Below are 27,097 nucleotides of genomic sequence, written 5' to 3'. Positions count from 1 at the left end.
TTATTTTTAAGCCAATCTTTTTCATGTTTTATTACTGAATAATAGCAGGTATTTAATCACACATAAGTGGTATGAACATCGGGTAGATGATAGAAATTGCACAGGAAAAACAGAAAACAGAAACCAAAAGGAGTGCAAAAATCCAGATTTATAACCCAAATCGGTCATTTGTTGTTATTTCCAAATATCTGGTTTAGAGAGCCAGAAAGCTGTCTTTAAAATAAGAAGCTCATTGTCTATATCTTCTGAGCAAATGGGATCTCCAAATGCAAAAAGCTACACAGTAACTAATTGATTGCCAATTGTTTTCTCACACGATTTTCCATAAATACAACTACACAAAATGTTTGTAGTTCCCAAACTGTAATGCTCATCAGCGTTAAAAATTTTACCATTCAATTACTGTTACGCCTTGGTGTTAAAACTGTATGTTGAGTGGGTTGGTGAGGGGAGAAGCTCTGGGGATTAATTAAATTTATAAATTATATGGTTAAAGTGTTCAGTCTTTTCAAGTGCAACAACATAAAAGGATCTCAAGAAATTACTAAAATACAAAGATTTGCAGGGCAGTGAGCAAGCCAGTAAGGGAAATATAGCGTTCTCACTTATCTAAGCAGCTTTATTGTAAAAAAAAGAAAAAAAAAAGAGGAAAAGGTGAACATTTACTTTTTTTCCCTCCCCACTAGAGCACAAAAGGACCGTCTGGTGCTTGTGCTCTGACTGCCGAAGAGTATGAGAGGGAGAAGCAGGAGCGCTAGTCTTGATTGTGTTCTGGATCTTTTTCCTCTTTTTCTCAGGAAATAGAGAAAATCTCGGCGCGTGTCTTCTCGCAGAAGCGGGAGCCGGAAGGGCACGGGAGGAGCCCTGGAGGTAACGGGACAAAGGAGCACTCTTGCCAGCAGCAGACGGACATCGGGAGCGCCGCCATCCGCGATGGCTCGCTGATGACCGGCGGCGGGGATGCTCGCGGGGGAGGTGGGCTGCAGGGGGCGAGGGGACAAGGACCCGGCGGGACGGCCGGGAACGGTCAGCGCGCAGCCTTCTCGGCGGCCCCCCCGGCTCCCGGCAGGGGCAGAGGGTCGCGCAGGTACCGCCCCACCGCTCCGTGCGGGCCCCCCGCTGCCACGTCGAGGGGCAGGCGGCCGCGGCCGTCGGGGATGTCGAGGCGCGCCCCGGCCCGGTGCAGCGCCGCCAGCGTCTCCAGAAAGCCGGCGCGGGCCGCGTCGTGCACCGGGAGGCAGCCGGTGCGCGGGTCGGGGCGGTTGGGGTCGGCTCCGTGCCGCAGCAGCAGCTCGGCCACCCGCGGGCTGCCCAGCATCATCACCTGCGGGGAGAGACAGCGTCAGCGCCCGCCACAGAGCCCCGAGCACCGACGGGCGCCGCCGCCGCCGAGAGCCCGGGGGGCAGCCGGGGCTGGCGGCGGCCGGACCGGCTTCTCTTTTGGGAAGTAATTCTGCTGTGTCGGCTCCTTGTATTCGCATACATTGTGACAGCCGTTTGCGACTATCAGTGCGGATCCCTTCCAACTCGAGATAGTCTATGATTAGATGATAAATTAAAAATATTAGCTAGTGGTTTCCAGACTAGGTATAACACATGTGTGTGTTCTGCTTCACATTTATATAATTTATATAATTTATATAATTTATATACATCATGGTATAAATGGTACTTGTGGTGTGTGTATAAGCACATATATGTACACACACACGTTTATACACAGATACAGACCAGCTCTGTGTGTGTATAGATATATGCACACAATACAGACACCGTTTATGTAATTATATAATAAATAGTGCATGTACCTATATTATAAATATATTTAGACATACACATATATAAAAATATATTAAATATATTTATACACATGAAGAGTTTGTAAATATTTGTATGCTATTATACACGGCATGTATTTTGTGGCAGTAAAGGACCTGAGGGATCTTGCATTAAGGCGGTCGTCACTTAGAATGCATTATCGATTAATCAACGGTCAGCACAGCAATGGGAAAATGCAGCTGGCTGCGGCTCCTTTCGGCATTCGGTGTGGATATTTAAAATTTTCCCTTCCTGAGTTTCGGACGAAGATGTTTTTTCTTTCTTTTTTTTTTCCTCTCTCATCTCTGTCTTCTCAGAGGTGTGAGAGCAACTGCTGAGCACTCACAAGCAATGCACAAAAGTTAACTGATGGAAGATTCCGAATGATAATGTCTAAATGGCAAATTCCTAATGACAGTCTGCTTTTCTGCCAGTAGCAGAAAAAAAAACTTCTGGCAATATTTGACCATACACAACTGAACAAAACCCACAAAAAAACCCCAATCAACCAAAAACCAAAAGAAATTTGTACATGCGGTTTTACTTCCCTTACTGTCCTGGTGATTTTCAGTGGAATTTTAACCACCATAAATTGTGACTTAATACTATGAAAAATATCTTAAGACAATAGGGTTTTCTATCAATTGCTATCTCTGGACTTTGGTTTGTCCACTTCAAATAATTTGGTTTATTTATAGTACAAGTGTGAAATACTTATGAATGTCACAATATCTAAATTCCCGATATTAATCTTTTCCAGAAAGAAAAAGAGGGTCCACACAGTCGAGTGTCAGCCATTTTGCAAGTTCCTGACAAGAGAAAGAGAACTTAGTCTGAAATGGGGAAAGGAAAGAGATAATTTATAAGAGTTTGGAGATTCTTTTCATCTGCAATTTGAACGTAAAATGGAAGTAACATGAATAACTTTCTGAGAGCTTTTCTCGGTAATACACTTCAGAAAAATATTTCTGAATATTTAATTAATGTAAAGTGCAAGGACCAAAATAGCTGTTCAGCTTAGCTGAACATTAGATTAATCATCAAATATATCTCTTTAAATAATAACTCGAAAAATCTTCCTGAGATACACAACTCTCATTTAAATCACAGAATATTAATCGTTCAATGAACATTTTAAAAGTATCTACCTAAGTATGTCAATAAATGTAACACATTTTTAACTCTCAAACTGCCTGGAAAGCAACTCTACATGCTGGTACTTCTAACATCTATCAATAAATACTGCCACTATTGATTGATAGCGAATGTTAAAATTGCTACTACTAAAAGAAAAAAAAAGAGGTGACTACTAATATATACCTAGTTTCAAGTAACAATTTTTATCAGCACAGTTTCTAGGTTCTTTGCTCATGAATGTACTAGAAAGGGACCCCACTTCGATTTCCTTGGGGAAAAAAAAACCTGTTCGGGCTATATTTAAAAAATCAAGAAATTTGCTCGAGGTGCAGATCATTCCCCAAACCTATCTGGATAGGTTATCTGGAAGCGGATTTTGCAGTCAAACTTCTCCTTTAGACTACCTCCTAGAAAAATTCGTTTGCTGCCAGCGGTTCCCCACTAGTCTCCATCTTGTGCTTATAGGGCGGCTGGATTTAGTAAAAAATAAAGGTCACGTTTGAATTCAGACAGCTGCGGCTGGAGTACGGTTCCGATCATAGCGATAAAAAATCATTCTAAACACGAAATGCCCACCCTTTCCCGCCAACGTGGCAAAGCACAGCTTCCCCCCTGCCCCCCCTCCCCACCCAGCGTACGCCGTACCTGGAGCGGGGTTCTCCCAAAGCGGTTGGTCCCGTTGGGATCCACGCCTACTTGCAGCAGCCTCCTCACCTCTTCGTGGTCCCCGCGGGCGGCGGCGCTGCACAGGCGGTCGCCGTCGCTCCGGGGGGACCCCTCCATCGCCCCCCGCCGACCTGAGCCGCACGGCTGCCGCTGGCTTTCCCTCTCCCCCGGCTGCGATCTCTCCCGTCGCTGCGACCCAGCTCGTCACTGTCACCCAGCTCCTCCTTTCCCGGGGGCAGCACCCCCCGCCTCGCACCCGCTCCCCCTCCCGCCCCGCCCGTCCCCTCCCCGCTCCGGGCACTCCTCCAGCGGAGCGGCGCTGCGGTGTCCGCGCTCTCTCTGCCCCGGCTTCCAGCGGCTGAGGGAAATGCGCGCACCCGCCCGGGGCGAGGGGCACCGGCAGGGCGGCCAAGGACCGCGGGGTGGCGGCAGCCTGGTCCCCAAGCACGGCACCTCGGAGGGCAGCCCGGTCTCATCCCCGCCTCAAGCACGGGCGGTTCTCGCGGGGCTTTTCTCCCACCGGGAGAGGGGGTGGGGGCGGCGGCCTTGCGCCCCCAACCCCTCCCCACATCGGGCCGGGCTACGAAGGCGGGGGCGCGGGGCGCAGACCCACGGGCAAACAGCTTCTACGGCAGCTGCCTCGGGTGGGGCAGGTGGGTCGGCGACATGACCAAGGGACGGACGACCTGAACTTTCCCGGAACAGAGAGGGACTCTCTGTGCGAGTGATGGCTCTAGTTTCTGTCTCTGAAAGGGGTCCTGCCCTGCCCGAGCCCATCCGAGCGGTGGGTCGGGGGTCCATCCCTCCGTCCTGTGCCTGCCGAGAGCTGGCAGACCGGGTGAGGAAGGGAGCCGTGCCCGCAGCGAGTCTGCGCCCAACCTAATGGCAGCGCATAGAAGAAGAGGATCGCTTCAGCCGGGCCCTGCCAGAGCCTCCCGGGAATAGCAAAACCGCGGCGAGAGCCCAGCAGGGTAAGGTGCAGCTCCAGCCGCGCAGCCAGAGGCTAGGCAGAAGAATCTCGCCTTGCAGCTATGAAAGATCCTCAAAATCCAAGCATCTGCTCCTCCCCTTGGCTTTCCGCCAGGCGACTCCCGCTGCAGGCCCAGACGCACGCCTGCACACACCCCCCCGGCCCAAGAGACCCCCCCGGGCCGCCGAGTGGGAGCGGGTGGTCGGCACCCACGACCTGCGCCGTGAAGTTCTTATTCTGCTACCTCGAAGTTCCTGCCTCTTACAAAGGAGGCAGGGGGAATAAGGGTGTTTTTCAGGGTTTTGTTTTCCCTTTTTTTTTTTGTTTGTCCTTTCCTTTTTTTCCCTTCACCCCCTCCACCCCCCGCCCCCCGCCCAGTGTCAGTTCCCTAATCTCCTTTTTTTTTTTATTTGCGGCCGGTGCCACGCCGTAGAAGTATGCGTTGTGCAGATACAACCCCCGAAGAGCTCTGCATCGCTAAAAGAGAAACGGTGATTATGTCTACATTTACTATTAGCCAAAAGCAGAGACATCCTCGGATGAGGAGAAATAAACACAGATTTATCCCTGAGTAGACAAGTCAGAGGTTCACTAAAATGTCTTAGTTTAGTGGCTCTTGGAGCCTCCCTTGCGAAGTTTCTGGGGCAAGTGGCATTGCAGGATCAGGGTCCAAAATCTGAGGCGACATCCTCGCTTGCCAGGGACCGGTGGTGAACTCCCACCACATCGTGCTTTTTCTACAATGCATGGTGCAAAGCAGCCCTCGGGACAGATAGGCAGTTTAAAACAAACAAACAAATAAATAAATTTTAAAAAATTAAAAAATAATAAATAGTGTTTAAAGAGTGGATTTTTAGAAGTCTGTAAAGTCTAAGAAAGTAAGATGATCTCCCACCCAAAAGGCAAAGTATCTTCCAGTTCTTCTTGTGCGCTCTGACATTAATGATAGCCACACAGAGATAAATCCAAGGAGAAAACCTCATTGGTTATGTCTGTCAGGTGTCTTAAAATTTCAAATCGGTAGTGATGCACGGCAAGGTTGCGGGTATCACTGCCTAGCCTTGTTTTCTGTGAAATAGTATTGATCATGGATTTTATGCATCTGTATGTATAAGTACAGGAATACATATCTTTTTCTGAGTATATAAGCATAAAAATATGTGGGAGTCAATGACCTTAATTAAAGGTCTTTTCCAACCCAGTTAATTCTGTGAAGAAAAAAAAAATGCACACTGACATGTCAATGTGTTTGCAAATAAAGATGTCACTTCAAGTCAGAGGGCCTGTCTGTATCTCCATCTCCATCTCCACTATATTATGTTAAAAGCTAATAGTGTAAAACAACAAATACTGTCCCATTAGTATGTCCCAACATTATCGACCCCCCAAATCACTTATCAAACTACTAGAACGTTTTTAACTCACAACATTTCAAATTACATGATTGAAATAATGGGATTTCTTCCCCCTCTAAAAGCAAATCTTATATTATACAATTCTAGTACCAACAAAAGACCTCAAATTAATCAAAACATAACAATACAGAGTCATATCTGAAGTTAGGGTAATAATAATACAGCCTATGCTACTGTGTTTTGAGAAAGAACCTTGTATTGCACTTGTATCTCGGGGGGAGGGAAGAGAATCCACCTTTTCCCCCAGCAAACCTTACTTCAAAGATATTTTCATTAAAAATATCTTTTTTGCAGTATAAAAGTAAAAAAAAAAAAAAGAAAATCATGTTAAGAATAAAAAAGCAAAGATTTAAGAGAAGGAGTAAAAAAAAGATAAAGAATCATGTTAAGCAGTGTCCCTATCCTACATTTCTGCTCTTATTTAATTTTAGAATTATTATTGAACCATACAGATTTTTGACACTGAAAAGAGATCCATTTTAATACTACAGTGCAGCAATCCTGCAAATTGTTCTGAGATGTTTTGATAAGAGCATAAAGGACGGAAGAGGTAACTTTCAGTTAAAAAAGCAGCCATCTTATGCCCCATTTAAGGCTTAGCAAGTATTACACTTTCAATAACCACAACAACTAAAAATGGAAATATTTACCTTTTATCTAACAAGTATTTGGATAATAGGTTCAGGGGTTAAATAAATACTATAAAGAGACAAATTATAAAGAACATAATATTGGGATTTCCTAGCTTGTAAACAGGTAAAAAGCACACAAGAGAAGCAGGGGTAGGAGGTGCAATGGAGAGGTTGCATGGAAGAAACCTGTTTTATATCTAAAGGGAGTGGGGGAAACAGTTCTGAGTAGTTCCGAGTTACACAAAAAATGAAGCAATACCTGTTTACAGAAATCATTTAACATTATCATTCTTTTCTTCAGTTTAAAATGTCAGATATTTATAAAGATATTTATTCTGATTACACATATTGGTTAAAACCAGGAAAATCTATCACCTTAATTTTAGTCGTTCAGAAGTTGTGTCATGGGAGTTTCTATTGAACTTAAAAATGATTGAAAAATTATCCTGAACAAACAAAGCCAAAAGCAAACCGCACACAAAAGCTCAAACATATCTCAGAGAAACTGTGGTAATAATGAATAAAAACGTCACAGAATATATCTTACAATCAAAGATTATTTAGGATTGGAAAGGACTTCAGAGATAATACTTCCAATCCTGCCCCCCACCCTGCCTCATCCAGCCTCGTCTCAGACACTTCAAGAGATGGGGCAGCCGCAACTCCATTATGTGTTACCCTTATAGTTACACAACTATCCCTAGATACTCCATTTTCCGTCGAGTTTTTTGGTTTCATTTTGTGGTTTTATTTTTTTAAATTAAATTTAACACACACATGTGTCTCACTCCATCCCAAGACCTTTAAAATGCGATTTGCAGTCTAGAGCTAACTGGCATTTTATAAAAGCTTATTCTGACTGATTAAAAGCTCAGGGGAAGGGAATTAAAAAAAAAGAATTATTTATGGCAAGTGTGGAAATAGAGTGAGAAAATAATAGCCATACTTTTGGATCCATGAGGGCTTTTTTCCTTGCTACAGAGAGTTGGTGATTAGCACCCTCGTACTTCACCTTCGTGGTGATTAGCACCCTCATACTTATGTTTGCATTTGAGATTAATGTTTTTCAGGTCAGACAGAGCTTATAGTTTCTTTTTCCCCCATTTAGTATAGAATGAAGAAATGAGGCCTACTAAAAATGCAAAAAATGAGGCAATTTGAAGGCAACAAGGAAAACTGTCTATATTTTCTGATTTATATATATAATATTATATATATATATATATATATATATACGCATAAGTCATGTGCGTGTATCTGTGTGTATGCCCCACACTTTTTATTAAAATAGCCCTGGAAGCAATCTAAAGAGAGAGTGTAGCTAGAAAACTCTGAATTACTTTATCTCCACACCCTGAGTCTTAGAGCTTGAAAGGTTAAAAATTTAATACATCTATTTATACGTGTATAAAATAAATGGTGTCTATTTTTGAAGTAATTTTGAGGCAAATATTTCTACTTCTCTTCCACCTCTGTTCTTTCCAGGCTGCGCTGTGTATTAAAGGAGGTTGTGGAATGCTCTAATAACTTTCTATGAGGATTTTGCAGAACAATCCTCACATTCTCAGCAAAATTAATATTCACTTTAGCTTCAGTGCATGTCTAATTATTATTGTTGTTTTTTATGTGTGATAATCAATGCCACAACAATCTGATTGTGCACTCTGCAATAAGGAAAAAGTCTAAAACTGCCCGAGCCTCGGATGTCTTTCAAGGTCCTTCATACGAGTGTATTTTAATTACTCCTTCTGACACTGCTCGGCTGCTCTGACCCTTATTTCCCATATTTTTGTAACAGCAAGGGAAGGAAAAGTAGGCCACTGTATTTCATTGTCGTTTTCAAGAGTGGAAATAATACACGGTCGGAAAACAGTGGCCATTTTCTCTCTTCAGAGCAATAGCTATGTTCCTTGTTTGCAAGAAACTGTCTGAAAAGGATGGGAAGGGGTGGTGGATTTATATTTTCGCAATAAACTATACAGAAAACGCCTCAAAAAGTGGGAGGCAAGGCAGAAATAAGTTACAGTAACTTTTCAAGAACTGGACATTTTCTACGGCGTAAAAAAAAACCAAACCAAACCAAACCAAAAAAACAAACAAAAAAACCCACCAGCACGGAGACACCCTGCCTGCAGAAACCTAACACGTTTCCCGGTGCCATCTGAGCATGTGGCGCGGAGGGGTCAGGAGTCCCCGCGGCGCTGCCACGGGCGCTGGGCCGCCGCCTCCCGCTCCCGCTGCCCCGTCGGGCGGCCCGCGCCGCCCCCGAGCGGCCCCGCTCCCGCTGTCCTACCTGGGCCGGGGGCTCCCGCGGCGCCTCCGCCGCAGGACCAGCTGCAGGGCAAGGCGCCGCGGCCAGCGCCGCCCCAGCGCCCCGAGAAGGCGGCGGAGGATGCGCCAGCCCAGCGCCCGGGCCCGGGGTCGGCTGCGGGCGCGCCGAAAGTGGATGGTGCACCTTATCCGCCGCGGGGACATGGGTGCGGGGAAGCCGCGGGCGCGTCACGCTACAAATACCTCCCCAGCGGGGCCCCACCGGTGAATCGGCCCTCTCAGCCTCCATTCATTGGAGAAGATTTTATTTATCTCTTTTTTATTCGTTCATTTTTTTTTTCTTTTCCGTTCAACTAATTTCGACTCCCCATTTCGCTTCACACCCCCTCCGCTCTCCCCCCTCCCCTACACCCCGCTCTAAACTCCTCCCACGATGATGGCTCCCGCCTCGAAAAGCGGGCAAAGGAAGATTGGGGGGGGAGGGGGGGGGGAGGGAGAAGATCGCCGGGGAAGAGCACCGCCACCAGACGGGCGTGGGGACCGGCCAATCGCAGGGCGCTCCGAGGCTTTCAAATAAAGCCTTGACGACATCTCCTTGCCCTCCCCCCGCTCTGTCCCTCCAAACACACCGCCTCCCGCTCCGTTTGGGTTTTTTTCTTGCTGTTCAGTTGCTCCCGGACCGCACTGCCCCCGGGAAAACCCCGACGGGAAAGCGGGCCTGCGGCGGCTCGGCGCGCCGCGCTGGCACTCGTGAGAGCCGGCTAGCGGATCGCTGCCTCTTGGAAAGCGCGGGCCACTGTTGGCCCGGGCGAGCAGCTATTTCCTTGTCACATGGCCATTTGAACGCGACGCGGGAGCGTTGCGTAGCGAGGCGGGGGAGGGGGGGCGCCGGGAGGGGGGAGAGGAAAGAAAAGAGGATCTCTATTTCCCCGCGCCGGACACCGAAACGTGTAATGAACGGTTCCCGCCCAGCCCCGGGCCTTCTCCGCGACCGTGCTCCGCGGTGTCGGACCTCTTCGCTTTCCTTTTGAAGGGTGAGGTTTTGGAGAGGGGTGGGGGGAGCAGCGGAGGGTCGCTGAGAAGCCCCAGTCCACCTGCTGGCGCTCCCCTGCCCACCCGGCTCCAGGAAGCACCGGTGAGCTGCCGAGACCCGCGACAGCGGGTGCTGAGCCGGCTCTATCGCCCTGGGCGGTGGAGGGCTTACTGCTACCTCCCCGTCCCACTCCCCATCCCAAGAATCCTTCTGCCTGCGCTGCCCCCCTCCCGGGTGCGGGGTACCTCCGTGCGAGGAGTGACAAGAGCGATGGGCAGGGAGAGCGTCATTTCTGCTGGCGCATCTTCCCCCTCCCAGCTCGGATGGTCACGGCTGGAGGCGGCGGGGAGAGGGATCGGGGCAGCTCCGGGACTGCGGGGAGCCGCGGGAAAGGCGCCAGGTGGGGACGCAGAGTGGCAGCGCCTGGGAGGGGAGGGATGGTGAACATAAGCGTGTGCAACACCCTCTCACAACAAACGCCTCCTTCTCTCGGGTGGGCAAAAAGTCGAAATGTCAACAGAAGGTTTCTCCTGCCTCGGCTCGGAGTAACCCTAACAACAATGCTGATAAGGAAACGCCTGTAATCGTTTCTTTTCAAGTGCGATTTCAAGCCTGGGAAACTGGATGAGCAAAATCGGAATCGGCCATTTCGAAATGAAAGCACCTTTCTAGAGAAGCTTTTTTTTTTCCCCTCCCCCAGTTATTTTTTCCTCCCCTTCTCCCGTGCGATGACTTCTGCTTCCTGACCGACAAGGCAAAATTCAGAGAAATGAATGCCTACCTGGCTGTGGGATGCAGGTGTCGGAGCAGTGGTGAGAGGACGGACCGACAGCTTTGGCAATAGAAACCGAATACCCACCAACGCTGAATGCATGGCCGATCCGGGGCTCGTCGTGCACAGGGTGCAAACCCTGCTGCAGAAGGGTGTGGGTGTGCTCACACATGTACTCGGTTACAGCGACAATATTAAAAATAAAAATTGCCAGTACTCTGTCATCTTAAAAATAATGCTTTTAGAGCTTTCTTGATAAAGTGTACTGCTGCTGCTGTTTGTTGCTAATTGTTACTATTCTTCTTTTCAAGGAGGACTGCAAGCCCTGGAGCCGCTGCTGCTGCCAGAAAAAAAGGTGTCCGTGGAAGCTCCTGCAGCCAAGTGGGACCTCGCCGGTGATCCCCATCCTTCCATGGAGTGAGTATTCCCCACCATGCGTTTGTCTTGGGAAGGGGCTCCGGACCTACTCTGTGAGGCAGATTTATAACAATTAAGTATTTAACCTTGCTGAGTTTTGAGGGCATACTCTGCTTATTTGGTGCGGTCAGCCTAGCAAATTGTGCTTTTTCCCTGCCAACTTTACAGACAGTAACAGTAGTTATATAATATTACTATTTTAGTCGTTGTAGTTTCATAAGCCTTAATGGAAATGCTAAAAAATTGAAATAAAATCTGGTTCTTGGAGAAAATGACGATTTAAAACAGATATACAGGTCCAATTGAAGGGAAGTACAGTTTAACAGAACCTTACTGTTCTGTAAGGAATGTGGTCAGGCTCTAGCTTTCCCCCATCTCCACATCTGGTCGCAGCTCCATTCTGGTTCCCACAGGCATGGGATGCAGGCACATAACTGCTACATCCCCAGTGTTGTCCTTGGTTCAGCTATGCCATGATCTAGGGCAGAGTGCAGCGCAAATTAATAAGGTGTTATAATAACATATTATATGTTGTTATTATAAGGTTACATGTTTTTTATTTATAGATATTTATAAAATATATGTTTTAGGCATTCTAATAATGAAAAAGTGTGAATATAGACTAAAGGTAACATAAATGTTTCGTACATGTTTTATATATGTAAAATTTTGTTATAATTAAACCAAGAAGCATAATTAAACAACTAAGCATATTACATATAAAAATAATCAATAATCAAATATATAGATATATAATCATAACGTTTTATATATGTGTGTTCTATATGTGTATCATGTATATTTCATTTGGATATTACATAGATGCATTATATATATACGTGAATGACATAACTAAATATTTTATAGCATGACAACAGATACGAAGTAATTATAAAGCAAGCATTGTATGAAATTACATTATAATAAACAACATGTTACAAAAAAGGTATATACATTATTTTTCATGTTTCTATATGAGATGCCTAGGGGTTGGATAATCAGTAGGAATGCAAAACCAAGATAAATCTTTTTCACCTTTTCTACAGGTAGCTCTGCAAAGTGCCCAGGATTAGCGTTGGGGTACGACACCTGAACTCTGTCACTGCTTTGCCTGGCTTCTCTTTCTCAGCCCCTAAGGCGGAGGACGTGTGAGCACAACCCCACTTGTGTTCCTTGGAGGGAGGCAGGGTCTATCTCTTGTCTCGCAGCGGCTGGGAGCAGCGCCCCTGCCTCACCGCCCGGCTCGCTGCTGTCTGTGCGCTCCCGCAAGCACACCTCCCTGGGGGCCTGGGGACTCGCTGCCGTGAGATCGGCTCTCCCCACCTCCTCCTTTCACCTCGGCAGAGCCTGGGCTGCCGCCGTATCTTTTTCCTGGGGTGCTCGTATCTAATTCCCCCGCGCCGAAGCAGCCAGTGAAACATGTATCGGCTGTCATAGAAATAACAGATAGCCCCCCTCCTCGTTCCCCTGCCAGCAGCAGAGCTGTTTCAAAGGTTTCCTTGTTTCTTCACCAAATGTGTCAGCTTCGGGCATCTTGGGAAGCACTGGAGTTGAGCTCAGATGTATGATTTTTAATTTTTCGTTTATGGCTGCCTTGGTTTCACAATCACGTGATTTTTTAGAAGTACTATAACTCAGAAGAGGTCACTTGCAAATTGTTAAAACAACGAGGATACTTCAACTGAGGATACATGTCGTATCAGGCTTGCAGAGAAACAAATTTCTCTTTATTTTCTCTTTCCAGCTCCTATAGTTGCAGCCTACTCAAGGAAAGCTATAAGTACGTGTAAGGAAAGCTGTGAGTACGTGTACAGACATGCACAGCATCCTACGTGCTTTTAATAAGGTATTTACCAAAGCTGCAATCACACCAGGAAGCATTTGCCAGAGAAAAGCAGATTGGCTTCAGCACCCCTTCAGATCGCTTTAACCAAAATCAAACAGGAAGCTGTCAGGTCAGGGAGACCCTGAGACCTCCCCCATCTTCTTCAGATGGAGGGCTAGCAAGTGTGAGCAGGGAGCCACGGGGGAGCAGAAAGTCCAGATGCAGCCCCATCAGAACAGAGGAAAGGTTTATAGTACCGTATCTCTTTGCGGGGATTTTCCTTCATATTTAATATTCAATATCTGCTGTTTAATATTTTCACATTTAGTATTTTCTCACTTCATATTTCATATTTCTCTTCAGTGTTTGGACTCTTGTGTGAAAAAAGGGGCCTGGGGACGGCCATAGTATTTCCAGTGCAGGATAATATACAGTCATGAGCAAAGAATATTGCCCTTCGTGCATCCAGCAGGGAAACGCGATCCGGGGTTATTCACAACATCGCATGAGTGCTGTTCCACTTGGTGTCCCCCGAGTTGGGCACGGGCAATAAGTTTGGGGAGGGGATGGCCCTCCCCAAGAGGTTGGGGCACAGGGCGAGGGGTCGCGCAGGTACCGCCCCGCTGCCACGCCGCGGCCGTCGGGGAGGTCGAGGCGCGCCCCGGCCCGGTGCAGCGCCGCCAGAGTCCCCAGAAAGCCGGCGCGGGCCGCGTCGTGCACCGGGAGGCAGCCGGGGCGGTTGGGGTCGGCTCCGTGCCGCAGCAGCAGCTCGGCCACCCGCGGGCTGCCCAGCATCATCACCTGCGGGGAGAGACAGCGTCAGCGCCCGCCATAGAGCTTAGGCTTTCTCGCTCGGCCCGGAAGGAATGGAGATCCACAATGGAAAGGAGAAGAAAATCCGCCGGCGAGGCGTAGAGATCGGCTCTGGACGTGCCACGAACACGCACCAGTCGGGGGAATTGTGCCGCATTGGAAAACTCTCCTTTACCCATGCTAGGGGACAGGAGAGAACAGGTGGGGCAGAGAGGTGCGGGACTCCTGCCGGGGTCGGGGCGTGTGGATGCACACTGGGGTTGCTCCGCGATAGAAGCGTCGGTATGCTCGGAGCAGACGAACCGGGGGAAGGGGCTCGCCCTTTTCCCGCAGCGCTCCCAGAGAAACCCAGGTCAAGTCCCGAGTCGCTTTGCACCGGTCCCCGCGGAATCGTGCCAGTGCAGCGGCTCGCGGGGGCCGCCGTCGTTCCGCTGGCATCGTGACACTTCCCTAGAGTGTCCTTGGCAAGGGGAGCGCGTAATGCAGGGAACCCACCGCGTCTTCCCTCACCGTCAGGACGGAATGAACCTTTAGCCTCACCCGCGTGTCCAAGGCAGTACGAACGTGCCCGGCAGCCCTTCCCTAGCGCACCCAGCAGTGCGTTCAGCACAAGGGATAAGTCCCTGCCGCGAAGACTGGGGGAAAAAATTTCCCAAAACAAAAAAAGAAAAAGCACTGCAGGACGGCAACAAATACCTGTTTCGAGTGAAATGCTTCACCGACATTTTGAGTCGGAGAGTGTTTTGCAAGCACTGGCAGCAAAACTTAAATATAGCTTCTCAGATAATTCCAGTTTCGTTTTATTTTGAAATTTTAAGAAAAAGCTGTCTAGAACTACCTCGAAAACGAACTCACCCTTTATAAAGGTAACCTCTACTACACCTCCGGGCGCTACGTCGACCCACACGTTCAGGGGAGTGTAAAATGTGGGCAGACTGAGCCCCACAGGGATTGCTCGTTGTCTACCTGCAGCGTCACCTGGGCAAGGTTATCGCGACCGGGTATTTCTGTTCGTGAGAGCCACCGAATATCTTTTTTTTTTTTTTTTTTTTTTTTTTTCACAGGAGAGGAGACAAGACATACAGTCATATAAAGCAGAAGACGAGGTATAACGAAAGAGACATTATTTCTACAAACGTGACTTGTTACATTTTATTGCACGTTTATTGCTTGATAAGCATTAAAGTTCTCGGATTTGAGTCATCCTATCTCAGTTGGTTCAAATAAAGTAAAGGGTTGCTAAGACTAAAACCTCCCTGTTGCGGCCGTCACCGCAAAGAAGACTTTCTCGTTCCCAGAGAAGCGAGAAAAACCCCTGTGCCGCACCACCTCAACATTGGCCGAGCACAGTGACGGGGGGCGGCCGCTTCCGGGGCACCGGAGGGCCCGCTGCTGCCCGGGGCTGCCACCGCCCCCTCGGGCAGGGCACGGAGGGCCGCTGCCCTCGCCCAGCTGCAAACAGTCCGCCTCCCTACCTGGATGGGGGTCCTGCCGTAGGAGTTGGCGGCGTTGGGGTCGGCCGCTCCGTCCAGCAGCTCCCCGAGGCGCTGCGGGTCCCCGCGGGCGGCGGCGCTGGCCAGCTCATCCGCTGCCGCGCCACGTCCCGGCCCGCCGCGCCCCGCACGGCGCCGCAGCCGCCACTCGGCCGCTCCGCGGTGCCCGGGACTGGCGGCGATCCCATGGGAATCGAGGGCCTTGCCCATGGGAGCGCCTGGCCCCGCCCCTGGCGGCGGTCCCGGTCCGGAGGTTACCGCGCGGTGCTGTCACCGAGGCCGCCTCCACCTGCCAGGATGCGCGGAGGCTCCCGGCTCCCCTTTTGTTCACCCAGCTGGTGGCACCCGGCCCATCTCGGTGTCTTCGCTGGCCTCTCCCTGACGAGGCGGAGCGACTGCGCAGCTCTTCGGCGACAGAGAGGGCCGGGCTCCCAGGCGGGCCGCGGAACGGGCTCTCTCTCCTCTTTTATGTTCGTCTATTATTTTATTCTCCTGAGGGCAGCAGCGTCTGCACCAGTGCCTGACCGCCACGAGGGAAGCAGGGATAGGGGAAGGGGAGGAGCAAAAGTAGCAAAAAACTTTAACGAGAGCGGGACATAAGGAGAATGGCCCCGGGACCGCGGCCTAATGTCCGCAGGGCCCCGGTCCCCGGCGCTGCCCCCTCGCCCTCTCGGGACACCCATCGGCACCCGAGGCGCAGAAGGCGGAGGTGGCCTCCCCTCCTTCCCTTCCCCTGGGTGAGCTGCGAGCTCCTGTCTCTGCTTTTTTAGTTGGCAGGGACGCTTGGAAAGACAGCGAGTTCAGCGGTGCCCACAGCCTTCACTGAGACACGAATCGCGGCTGCGACGTCTTCACCCTACCGCCTAAACCCCTAACCCCTTTTCTTCTTCTTCTTCTTCTTTTTTTTTTTTTTTTTTTTTTTTTTTTTTGTTTCCTTAAAGAAGTTACAAGCCAAACAAAGGCCTCTGGGAGCAAGCACGCTCTGCGCCGCCAGGGCAGGGTTTCAGCGCCCGCCTCCCGGCGGCACGGGCGGGCTGGGGCGGAGCGCTCGGGCGGGGGGTGCCGGCAGCACCAGGGACAGCTCCCGCCGCCGCCGGCCCGCTGCCCACCGCTGCTGCCCTTCCTCGCTCCGCGGCACCCCCGCCTCCTCTCTGTCCCTAAGAGCGGCCTTTCTAGACGCCCCGCATGTGCGCACGAGTCAAGTGCGATGTCGGGCCGCGTCCGGCATGTTCCTAAAACTGTAGCGGCCTCGTGCCAAGTTCTTCTTCATCATTACACTTTGCTCAGAAATGGGGTAAGTTTCACTTGCAATAAAGAGCTTCTTGATATAAATTGTTGCTTCTAAGGTTAAATAACTGAGTATTTAAACATGGTCTGGTGATTTCCTTGTGTTTGAGTTTGGCTTTTTGGTTGGTTGGTTGGTTTGGCTTGGTTTTTTTTTTTGCTCTTTACTAATGGGTTTTCCATTCAAGTACTGGATACCATACAAATGTGAAAATAATGATATTTCAGAACTCCAAATTATATAAAAGGAAACAAGTGGAATAGTTTAATCTATACACCCTAGTATGTAGATCACCGTATGATGGAAACACCCAAGCTGGGAGCAGTGTAGTTAAGCCTTGAAAACACTGTAAGATGATCTTTGCAGCAGCAGCAGTAAAGAGCAATATTATAGAATCAGTTTTACAGAGGTAGTGTATTGATCCTGATTCTCAGCTACAGGACAAACAATAAAGGAAAAGGATTCCTACAAGCTTTGATGCCAGTGATATATCCATAAGGTAAAAAAATTTGGTTCATGTGTACTGGAATTGTGTGAAAGATTTAGGTGGGGCACTTTATTTTAACAAAGTAAAAGCATGAAAATTATATCTAAAGAAAGATAAGCTTTCTACTTATTTGTTTAACTTGTTTTTCCACTGGTTTGTTTAACTATGTGGTAAATAAGATAACCAAAATATTCCTTTGCACTGCTTTCAGAAAAGGGTGGCATTTCCTACCAACCTCATTAGGTAGCACTGTCAAATATATATGAATGACAAATTAAGGACTCCTTCATAATTTTTCCTGCAGATCAGAAAAACCCACACTGTGCCATTAGGGAAGACTTCCCTCCAGCAAATTCATAAATGTTCCCTTCTCCCTTTGTAAATTTATAAATATTCATTTTCCTGACCAAGAAAGGAAACCCTGTCCATTAGCAAAAATTTAGATATTTTAGCTGGAAACTGCTTGCCTTGGAGCTGGAATCTCAGACAGTTTTCCTTTTGTTCTGAATATGCGTTTACGGTCTGAGGGACAATTTCACTGTCCAATTGATGGTAGCTTTAAAGAAGCTGTTACACAGTTGGAAGTGATGTCTTCCTCTTTCAAAGTTAATATTGGAAAGGTAAATTGTACAATCATGACCTCAAAACAATCCTTTAGGGAGGCATCACACCTTTCTGTGCTGTAGGATTATTAGTTATGTATATGGAGAGTGACAAAATGCCAAATAAATACAAATCTCTTGGCAAGTAGAAAGACCTTGCAAGCACTGCAACAGTACAATTTCCTACAATCAAAAACAGGAAAGAGACACATTGAGAGATTCAAGAAGATGCTCATTAGTACACATAATGTGTTATGAACTTAGTATTGCTCAAAAATACCAGCCTAATTTTTCCTGCTGAGGAAAAAAAATATTGGCAGTTTGTCCCACATATGTTTTCTTCTAACTGACACCTTTTAACTAGTTACATTTGGAATAGAAGGCTCTGTTTTTCCCTTAGCTGGGTCTCTTTCTCTGGGAAGTGGGAAAATAGACAACACTAACCTTCCTTTTCTGGATCAAAAGAAATATGCAAATAAGCCAGAACAGAAAAACATCCTGTTTTGCACTTCTTTCAAGTGGAAGCATAAAATCACTAACTCTAATTTAGTTTGTCTCTTTGTTATAGTATTGACAGTATTTTGGAAGTTTATTTTCTCTTTCTTACCCAGTTGTTCTTTATGTTGTTCTATCTTATTTCAAAGGAAGTGGACATCAGCGCTACAAAACACTGCATAGAAAGCCTTTTGGAAATTTTATGGCTATTTGCCCAACTGTATTTGCAATGAGCCCTCTGTGTGCACTATTACTGAAATTGTAAGTTTCACAGATGAAAGTTTTTTTTCAAATTTACCTTGAAGCTTGCTCCCACGTTTGCTTATCATGTTGGATATGTAATTTGCTTTCTTGTGGCTCTTTGATAAAATATTCTCCCAAGATAGCCTAATCAGTGGTAGAAAAAGTAATCTGTTAGAAAACCAACAGCAACAAACCACTCCCACTCCCAAAAAAAGCAAACAGAAAACACCCTAAAAACACCCAACAAAAACATCAACCCAAACAAACAAATGCAGCCAAAAACCCCAACCAAACCAAACCAAACCAAACCAAACCAAACCAAACCAAACCAAACCAAACCAAAAAACCTGAATCACTTTCTTATGTTGAAGAACTGTAAGCTACCAAAACACCAAAACCAGATTCTAGCCAGCTACCTTGTCTGTAAACTATCACTTGCTTTCATTTTATATGCCTTCACATTCAGAGATTCAGCTGGCTGCAGAGAAAGACATGAATGCAGAATCTAGGACACATTATTAAGTTCCCCAAGTCTTGCACACCCCCAGCTTTGCATCTGTGGCAATTACAGCAAAAGTTCCTAGAATCTAAGTAATAATTCTCATGTCCCCGTCATTTTAACTGTACAATGCTGAGCAAATCCCTCTGTCTCTTTGGCTCACATATACATGTAAGGATTGTGGTCATAGACCTGAAGGACAGTGGGAGAAAAACTACTGAATTTTATATGTTTTCAATATAAAAAGTAAAACTAAAACTTTCCATACACACTGCCCATGAGCTTTGTGATTCTGCAATTCCAGGGAACAGTCATCCACTGTCTGAAGAAGAGTGTGAGTCAGGCAGTGTGCTGAGGGCTAAGCCAAGCTTCAGGCAGGTATCAGGCAGCTTCCATAATCAACAATTATGTTTCAAAGTTACATAAAATTCACAGTTAGCATGAATTAAGCATTTAATCAGCTCCCCAAGTGTATGTACTGATATAACCATTGTTAAGACTTCTGCCAAAGCTGCAACACACCAATCAGCTTGCATTGGAGAATCAGTCCCATTGCACAAGCTTTTTCCATTTTGATCAAAAGTATGGTGGCCAAAATCAGCAAAAAGCTATTGATTTCTCACTACAGTTGGGCTGCATACAAGCACACTGAGATTCTGTAGATTCAATTTAATCTGGTAGTAAACTATCCTTAATGATTGTTGCATCTTTATTGCTATGTACTTATATCACCACAGGGAACAAAGGAGAAAGATTTCCCAGTTATAGTCAACTTGTATTCAGCTCATGTTGAATTATTCCAAATGGGGCTGGGGGGGTCAGAGGCAGAGCAATTTAGTACATTATTACACTATACAGAAATTTTATTTACCTGAGCCAAGAGACATCAAGGATTACTTACTTTTTTCAATCTTTATCCAGACCATATATCAGCTGGTTGCAAAGTGAGCTTTGCTGGCTGAGTGTTTAGTGAATATTTCTGAAGTTTTTGGCAGCTGTGCTTGTTCTACACTTAAGTAAGGAACACAGGGAGAAGATTAGGATATCTTTTAGAAGCTGACCGGCAAAGAATTTGTATTAAATTAGTTTCGTCCCACTTTTGTAAAGCCCATGAAGTTTGAAGAAAAAGAGAAGCATTAGGAGTTTTCTTTCCCTCTAGCCCAATTTGCTTTGTAGGTCAGCTAGAACATTAGTTGTTAGGAATACCAAACTTGATCTTCCCAACCTGTTTGGCAGACTACTGAGGAGAGGAGGAGTCTTTGTTCAGTACAGGTATTGAAAACCCAAGGTATGAGTCACTAAATGACATGCTTTAGATAATCACATTATAACTCCCAGCAATTTTGGTGATCTTTAGCTTTTGTCTTAATTTTATCATCTCCTGTGGTCATGTTTTCAAACCTGTTTCATGAATCTAGGATCTTTCTCTTACCTAATCACACAGACCTATAAACTGACTATCAAAAAAACAGGAAACAGGATAATGTCACTGCCCAGACTTGTCAGCAACTGAGACATGAACTCAGACTGGCAGGGCATCTGAATCACTCATTGGTAGACAGGACCTGTTTTTATACATTATTTCAAGGCACAGTACTTCCTTACATGGTAATTCTCACTACGTGATCTATCCCATGTTGCCACGTCAGCTTTCTAAATGTCCTTCTATGGGGTGATCATGCCCTCTTCACCCATCTGTCACCTTTGGATAGGCGACTCTCCCATGGGGATCTGCCCAGTGGCACTTCCCCCCAAGGTCAGGTGCAGACAGACCTCTCTGTGCTGCCAGGTGCCTCTCTGTGCCACTGTGTGCTCCTTTGTGCTGCCAGGTGCTTCTGCAGAGGCATCCCACAGCCCACAGCACAGCTCCTATCTCTTCCCACACAGACTGGTCACACCAAAGCATGTAAAAATTCACCAGAATGGTGAAGCATTGGCTTTATTCTAACCATGGCATTCTTTCTTCAGAACATTAATTAAGTGCTGGAAGTAGGTGTTTAGCTGAAAACTAGAGTATTTTCAAATCCATAAGCAGTTTTATTCCAATTATTGAATTTTCTTGCTTCTTGTCATGTCATAATTTCCCCTATTCATCAGGCTTCATACAGTCTTCCAAAATAAAGGAGGTGTTTACTCTGATAAGTCAACTTTATCTCTCAGACATCAAAACCAAGTCTTCCCACTAGCTTGGTCTTTTGTTATTTGCCATTCAAAGCCCTTTTGCAATAGCTAGAAAATGGAAACATGGGTATGCAGATGATGCCTGAGGCTTTAATCAAACCTCACTCTTAGGCAGGCAAAAGTATGAGTTTCTGTGCTGCAAAAGGGATGGTACTGTTGAAGTTACTTTAAAACATTTGTGTCAAGACACTCTAATCTCACTGAACTTACCTTAAACTATTTGATACTTAAAATACACTTACTTTTCCACCTACTAACTGACTCTTTGATAAATTACAAGGCAAATCTCTTTTGCCTTGGAAAAGGAAGCATAGGCTGGAATTTTAGATTCTATTTAGCTTGCATTCCACTTTTGAATATGGACAGTTTTTCCTTACTTTCTTATCAGTTTTTTTTTTTTAATATGTATTATAGCTTCAGGATATGCTGCCAAAAGTAACATCAGATAGCTCCAGTGTCAAGGGATGAGTTTTGGGTCTGAACCTGGACCAAGGCCAAACCTAGGGATATGGTTGTTCTGATTGAAGACATTCAGTATTTAGTAGGACTGATGATGGAATGGTGTTTGAGGTTTGGATTTCTTTATTATTCTGCAGTTTTTATGTACAGCACCACCCACGAGGACTCATTATCCAGATAATTTGTTTGCAAAGTGTTTACACAAATAAAATAATCTTCAGTAAAATGGTGAGTGCATCTTATGTGTGCAGTATTGATCCATTTAACATGTGCTTTGTAGAGTGTGTATTTACTGCAGAAATGTTGATGATGGATGAATCAGGCAGTGGAAAGATATCTTCCCTACATTTCTAAAACACGATTTAGTCTTTGTCTGTATTCCACTTTAATGTGTTCACTGGTGTTTCTGATTCATGTGTTGTGACCTGAAGTGTATCCTTTCTGTGATTGCTTTCTAGAACCTTTCTAGGGTTCTACAGTTTCAACTGTTAAACACTCTGTTTTATTGGTAAGGTTTTCTTCTCTTTAAACAATTTCAGGGGATGCCTGTTTATGTTTGTGTCTGTAGGCACAGCTGGTGGTGAAAGTTAATATCTTCCACAGAAAAACAGGACTAATAAGGCAATCAAATCTGGTGTTACATGTGTACAGTCATTTTAGTATTTACTGATGGTGTTTTCTATACAAGAATTTCAAAACACAAAATTCATCTATAAAACACTTTTATTATTTTTAGTTTATTGTTTATCCATAATAAACTACAAGGAGACACCATGTGATCAGGAAAGAGTTACCTTGATATTCTGCTGGTTTCTAAAAGGCCATGACCTTAGACTGAAGATAAAGTAGGTTTATTTTTAACATGAGAACACAGATGCTTTCTCTAAATAGAATAATGAAAGAGATTTGCCTTGGAATTCATTAAACAGTCAGTGAGTAGATGGGATAATAAGTGTCTTTTAAGTATCAAGTATTTTAAGGAAAGCTCAGTAAAGTCTTAGTATTTTGACACAAATGTTTTAAAGTAACCTCAAATTTATGGCAGTACTGGAATTCTTGTGCACATATGATCTCATCAAATAGAATGGCATATTTTGTAAGACATACATAGACTACATGGTTTTAAACAAAAAAGAGAGTATGATATGGTTTCAAACGAAACTGTTTCTGCCTGAAGAGATCTCTGTTGTCAGTGTTTTATCTTTTTCTTATTAGATTGGTTAAGCTGTAAGATTTCTGTCATTAAAACTCCTTTTTGGCTATTTAATTTTTTTTAAAATTGTAGTGCTAAAGCCTGTGAAAGCCTTGTGTCACATTACATTTTAAATTTCTTATGTAAGCAGCATTTTCTAGAAAAACTTTGGTAAGACTACCTGTCAAAGAACAATCCTGTGAAAATGTAGGTTGAGACATTTTTGTTTATGAACAAGTACAGTTAGTACAGTTTTCTCATGGTCAAGGAGGCACTGTGATTCTGGAGATTTTATGTGAAGAGTGATAGCAGACTCCTCACTACTTGCAGCCTTAAGGTGCTTTCTTAAAAGATGAGTCACCTGACTAGCCTTGTTTCTTGTGATGCTGTATTTCATTATTTCTCTTCATATTTCTGTTTATCTTGGTTACACATAGTCACTGTAGCACCACAGACTTTGGTGAAATTAATCCAGCAAAAGCACAACCATCTGTTTGTGAGCCACAGAGGGTGCTCAGAGTGAGGAAAAGACAATATATTTACTAGTCTGTGTTGGCGGTTTTTTGTGAGAAAAAAAAAAAACAAACAAAAAAAGAAAAGAAAAGAAAAAAAAGCTCAGGGTGATTTTGATGCCAAACAACCATTCACATCCCATTTCAGGGGCAGAATATCTTCTGATTCTTTCATTGCTTTCCTGCAGAGGCTGAGTAGTTAGCCATGCAGCAGCTGCTGAACATAGCGGGAGTATGTACCTAATCTGCTGCTTTTGATGCTCTGTGGATGCTGCAGTGCAAGCTACTGTGTGTGGTACAATGAATTACCACATGCTGTTTTAGTGGGGACTGGGGACAGACTATGATGGCTGCTGTCAAGCACATTTGGACATGTGTTTGTTTTCAAGTTACATATTCACAAAAGGCTTCTGCTTAGGAAACACAGGTGTTTTGCTTTCTCTTGCCTCTGGAATGGCACTGTGCCCTCCTGTCATAGGATACTTGCACATAAGTTACCATTCCTAAAGTCTCAGATATCCTTAACCACTGTGTAGTCCTCTATAAACCTGTATTTATTAACTCCCTGTTTTATTTAAGTACGAAATTTGATTGAAAGTTTCTTCTGAAAAGGAAAGAAGGTTTTATTTACAATAAGGGAAAGCTGAGGGTTTGTTTTTGTTTTACTTCCCTTTCAGTTACTGATTTCTCTCATGTTTAATGATCTTCCATGCGCTGTGTAATCTTGCAGTGACCCGTAATGTACTAATGCAGTACATCTGCTTGATTGTGCTAGCTGCTTGCTTCCTTCAAGTCTAACATTCTACAGCTCAGGATCCCTTCTTCTATTACTCACACAGCAAAACTTCATTATCTGAAGTGCAGCTTCCTGTCTGATTCCTCAGAGTAATGACAGGGTTTCTGCAGCTGGCAGGACAGCCTCCTTTGCAGAGGAAAGCCATTAAATCCCAGCCTAGGACCTGCTTGCTGTGTCTTCATTCATCAGGTTTGCATCAGCCCTTCTGCTCCAAAGCAGTGACTGTACCAAGCTGAGAGGCAGAAACCTTGGGTGCAGGAGTGTACCACCTGCTGCAGCAGGTGCAGTGCTGGCCTCCCAAGAATGGGTTAGTTTTGGTTGGTGTCATTTTCAGGTCTTTACAGTGTGTATCAAGCATGTGATTTCCTCCACGTGTGCTGAATATAGATTTTCCATCCACCCAGTTGAATGTGAGGGCTTCTGACTAGCAAAGTTTTATGCCGATTTTGAAAAAGCAAATTTTAAAAGACAGAAGAGTTGCTTAACAGTCAGCACTGAGAAAATGGAGAATTTTGGAAGACTTTGTGAATTGTACCTTATAATCTTAAGTTCATCCCTTTGCATTTTCTGATTGTATGCATACCTATATGGCCCATGATGGTTATGGCCTGTGGCCAGCCTAGTTTTATGTGCTACTATATCTCTGGTGTTGCTTTGAGGTGACAGCAAAGCAGAGCACTAATACTGTGAGTGTTGTATGAATAAAGCTGTATGAGTAAAATAAATATAATATGGCTGTTTGCTTATTTGTTTGTCCCTTCTCCCCCCAGAATCCCCATATTTTTAACAGCATATATTCAAACATCAGTAGTAAGCACCAGGACTTCCAAACACAGAGGAAAGAGTACAGTGGGGAAGTGATTAATAAGATTACTGCAAGAGAGGAACTCCCAGTGGTGGAGAAACGGGGCATGTGGTCAATGTGATGTTTATCCATGGGTAATGCCTGCAAGCAATGGGATACTGTTTTTAATAGATGCGTGGTGTTTATACCTGTGTCAGATGCAACCATGGGCCGTCTGGGTTGCAAAAATAGTCCAGGCAGGACCAGCACATGTAAAAGCATGTACTGGCTTGGCACACTCCAGTTCCAGGAGGCGTGGCTCTGCTTTTGGGGCTGATGGTAAGCAGACCTCTCCATGTCTGTGGGAGATGGAAGGTTGCTCTGAGACAGCTCTAGGGCAGAACTAGGCTTTCCCATAATCTTCACGTCGTTATATTTTAATATCCATGTAAGACTGACTTTACTTTAACAGTCCAACCGTTTCCATGCCCTACCCCCAGATTTCAAAGCCAACTGCAATTTTTCAAGCATATGCTTTTTGAGGAAGGCCTTTACTCTTTGCAATCATTGCTTTTACCAGGGGATATCCAGCACGGTGCCTCATACCACACCTGCTGGCCTGCCTCTCTCTGCGGAGTCTGCAGCCTCACTCCCTGCCGGGGCGGCGGATCTGCGGCTTTCTATTTGTTTTAAAAGTCGCAAGCTGGAAAAGCTGGCAGATGCCATGTCGGAGGCGAGTGCAGTTTTAGGAGAGGTACGTGTGCCATCTAGAGGAAGCGCTGCCGCCGGAGGGGAGACAGAGACGGGACGCGCAGCGCTGTGGTTTTGGAGCAAACTGAAATGAACGTGGGAACCTGCAAAAAACCCCCCCATCACTCATCGGCGACTGAATCCTCTTGGGAAACGTCAGTAAATGGCGTGCTATACCTCTGTGTGTGCAAAGATTTTGCATATCCCTATGAAAAAACACTAAGAATGAGGTATTCTTTTCTATTCCAGTAAAAGAGGGAATGCCTGTTTGCATATTTTAGTAGCCCTGGCATTTATGAATGCTGTTCAGTTCCTAGGATGCAGCAAGAAACAGTTCTGACCTGGCAAAACTAGATTTCATCCTGCCTTCTTGCCATGTCTTTGTTTTTTGAATGTTGCACAATCGGAGGCTTCTGGCGTGTATCAGCTTTCATCAGTAGACAGAAAGTTCAGAAATGGTTGTTTGTGAGGGTGTGAGCACCTTGAGAGCAGGCGACAGAACCTCATAACCTCATTCCTTGTACCCCAGATCTTGTAAGGCAGCAAAAAAAAAAAACAAACAACTTTTTCAACTATGACAGCAAGATGAATCTGTGTGATGTGCATAACATTTCCTGCGGGTAAGAAACCCTCAAATACTGCAGGTGTGAATCTTCAGGCACTGCCACAACTGCAGAGCGAGGTTTCAGCGTGGCAGTCATTGTCTGACAAGGTCAGTTGGATGTTTTCCAATAACATGTTTTAATGAATTTACCTTGTTCAAGGAACTGTCCCATCCCGGGGCCTTATATTAAAGTTGAAGGAGGAGAGAGGAAGTTAGATCTTGTTAATTCAAAGTCTGCTAAGCACTGGCTCCTTGGAGACATGTAAAAACTGAGGCATGGTGAAATTAATTTGTGATTGTTGCTGCAAAACAGCAATCAACAGACAACCAACAGACAACAGACAAAAAACAGACAACCAGCTTGCTATTAGATAACTTTCTCCTGAATTTGTTGTCACATTAGAAGATTTTTAAATTGAAACTATTGTGACTCAATGACTTTAAAGAACTGAAAATTTTCCCTAAAGCTCATTGCCATATTGCTTGCAAAAAAAAAAAATCGTGAATAATAGTTAATATGCAGTATAGTCTATTCACATTTTGAAACCTATCATGACTTCTCTGATAATTAACTAATACTAGGGGATGACTAACAAGGATCAGTGTATATTTGACTTGGTTTTCTCTGTGACTTCATTTGAATGACATCAACCTCACAACAAGGGTTCTGTTCGAAAGGACACTTTATAACATCTCAGTGACTGATACCATGAATTTTCCAAGTGTTTACTGCAAATTGTAAACCAATTAACAGCAAGGAATGTGAAGTACTTTGTCCTGTAGGTACTTCCCTTGCTCACTGTCAGAAGCTGAGGAAGGTGCAAAAACAGAAGGACAAGCTCAGGTGACAACTCGTGACTTATCTTCTAGAGCATGATACTTTCTAACTGGTGCAAATGTGATGAAGCTTCTCCATCTGCATAAGGGGAACAAACAGCCTCCCCCC

The 27,097-nt window shown here is 45.4% G+C and overlaps 2 protein-coding genes and 1 long non-coding RNA gene across 4 annotated transcripts; 1 reads left to right on the top strand and 2 right to left on the bottom strand.

Moving 5' to 3' along the window:
• On the bottom strand, positions 1-10,864 carry LOC143692169 (cyclin-dependent kinase 4 inhibitor B-like). 2 transcript variants are annotated; one of them, XM_077171768.1, is made up of 2 exons: positions 10,724-10,864; positions 1-1,324 (listed from the first exon to the last, which is right to left on the bottom strand). In XM_077171768.1, exons 1-2 carry the CDS (start codon positions 10,814-10,816, stop codon positions 1,028-1,030), a joined length of 390 nt encoding a protein of 129 aa, XP_077027883.1. In that variant the 5' UTR covers positions 10,817-10,864; the 3' UTR covers positions 1-1,027. The 2 variants fall into 2 exon arrangements, with proteins under 2 accessions (XP_077027883.1, XP_077027882.1); XM_077171767.1 differs by lacking the exon at positions 10,724-10,864 and adding an exon at positions 3,601-3,847.
• LOC143692170 (uncharacterized) lies at positions 9,818-12,290 on the top strand. The gene is made up of 3 exons (XR_013180025.1): positions 9,818-9,943; positions 11,026-11,131; positions 12,178-12,290. It is a non-coding gene; the product is annotated as an uncharacterized LOC143692170 (long non-coding RNA).
• Positions 12,291-13,445: 1,155 nt separating this feature from the next.
• LOC129133188 (cyclin-dependent kinase 4 inhibitor B) lies at positions 13,446-15,706 on the bottom strand. The gene is made up of 2 exons (XM_077171766.1): positions 15,245-15,706; positions 13,446-13,757 (listed from the first exon to the last, which is right to left on the bottom strand). The coding sequence occupies exons 1-2, from the start codon at positions 15,470-15,472 to the stop codon at positions 13,446-13,448; spliced, it is 540 nt and encodes a 179-aa protein (XP_077027881.1). The 5' UTR covers positions 15,473-15,706.
• Between the last annotated feature and the right edge of the window lie 11,391 nt (positions 15,707-27,097).

The sequence above is a fragment of the Agelaius phoeniceus genome, chromosome Z (genome assembly GCF_051311805.1).
Source record: "Agelaius phoeniceus isolate bAgePho1 chromosome Z, bAgePho1.hap1, whole genome shotgun sequence".
NCBI classification, from domain to species: Eukaryota; Metazoa; Chordata; class Aves; order Passeriformes; family Icteridae; genus Agelaius; species Agelaius phoeniceus.
The sequence above is the reverse complement of the archived record's forward strand: the minus strand, read 5'-3'. Positions and strand labels throughout refer to the sequence as shown.

What these genes read in the sequence shown, in the direction of transcription:
- LOC143692169 (XM_077171767.1), bottom strand. Translation starts at nt 3,738, where the DNA reads ATGGAGGGGTCCCCCCGGAGCGACGGCGACCGCCTGTGCAGCGCCGCC. An exon ending in TTGGGAGAACCCCGCTCCAG is followed by an intron (nt 1,325 to 3,600) that starts GTACGGCGTACG and finishes CTCTCCCCGCAG; the next exon opens with GTGATGATGCTGGGCAGCCC.
- LOC129133188 (XM_077171766.1), bottom strand. Translation starts at nt 15,472, where the DNA reads ATGGGCAAGGCCCTCGATTCCCATGGGATCGCCGCCAGTCCCGGGCAC. An exon ending in ACGGCAGGACCCCCATCCAG is followed by an intron (nt 13,758 to 15,244) that starts GTAGGGAGGCGG and finishes CTCTCCCCGCAG; the next exon opens with GTGATGATGCTGGGCAGCCC.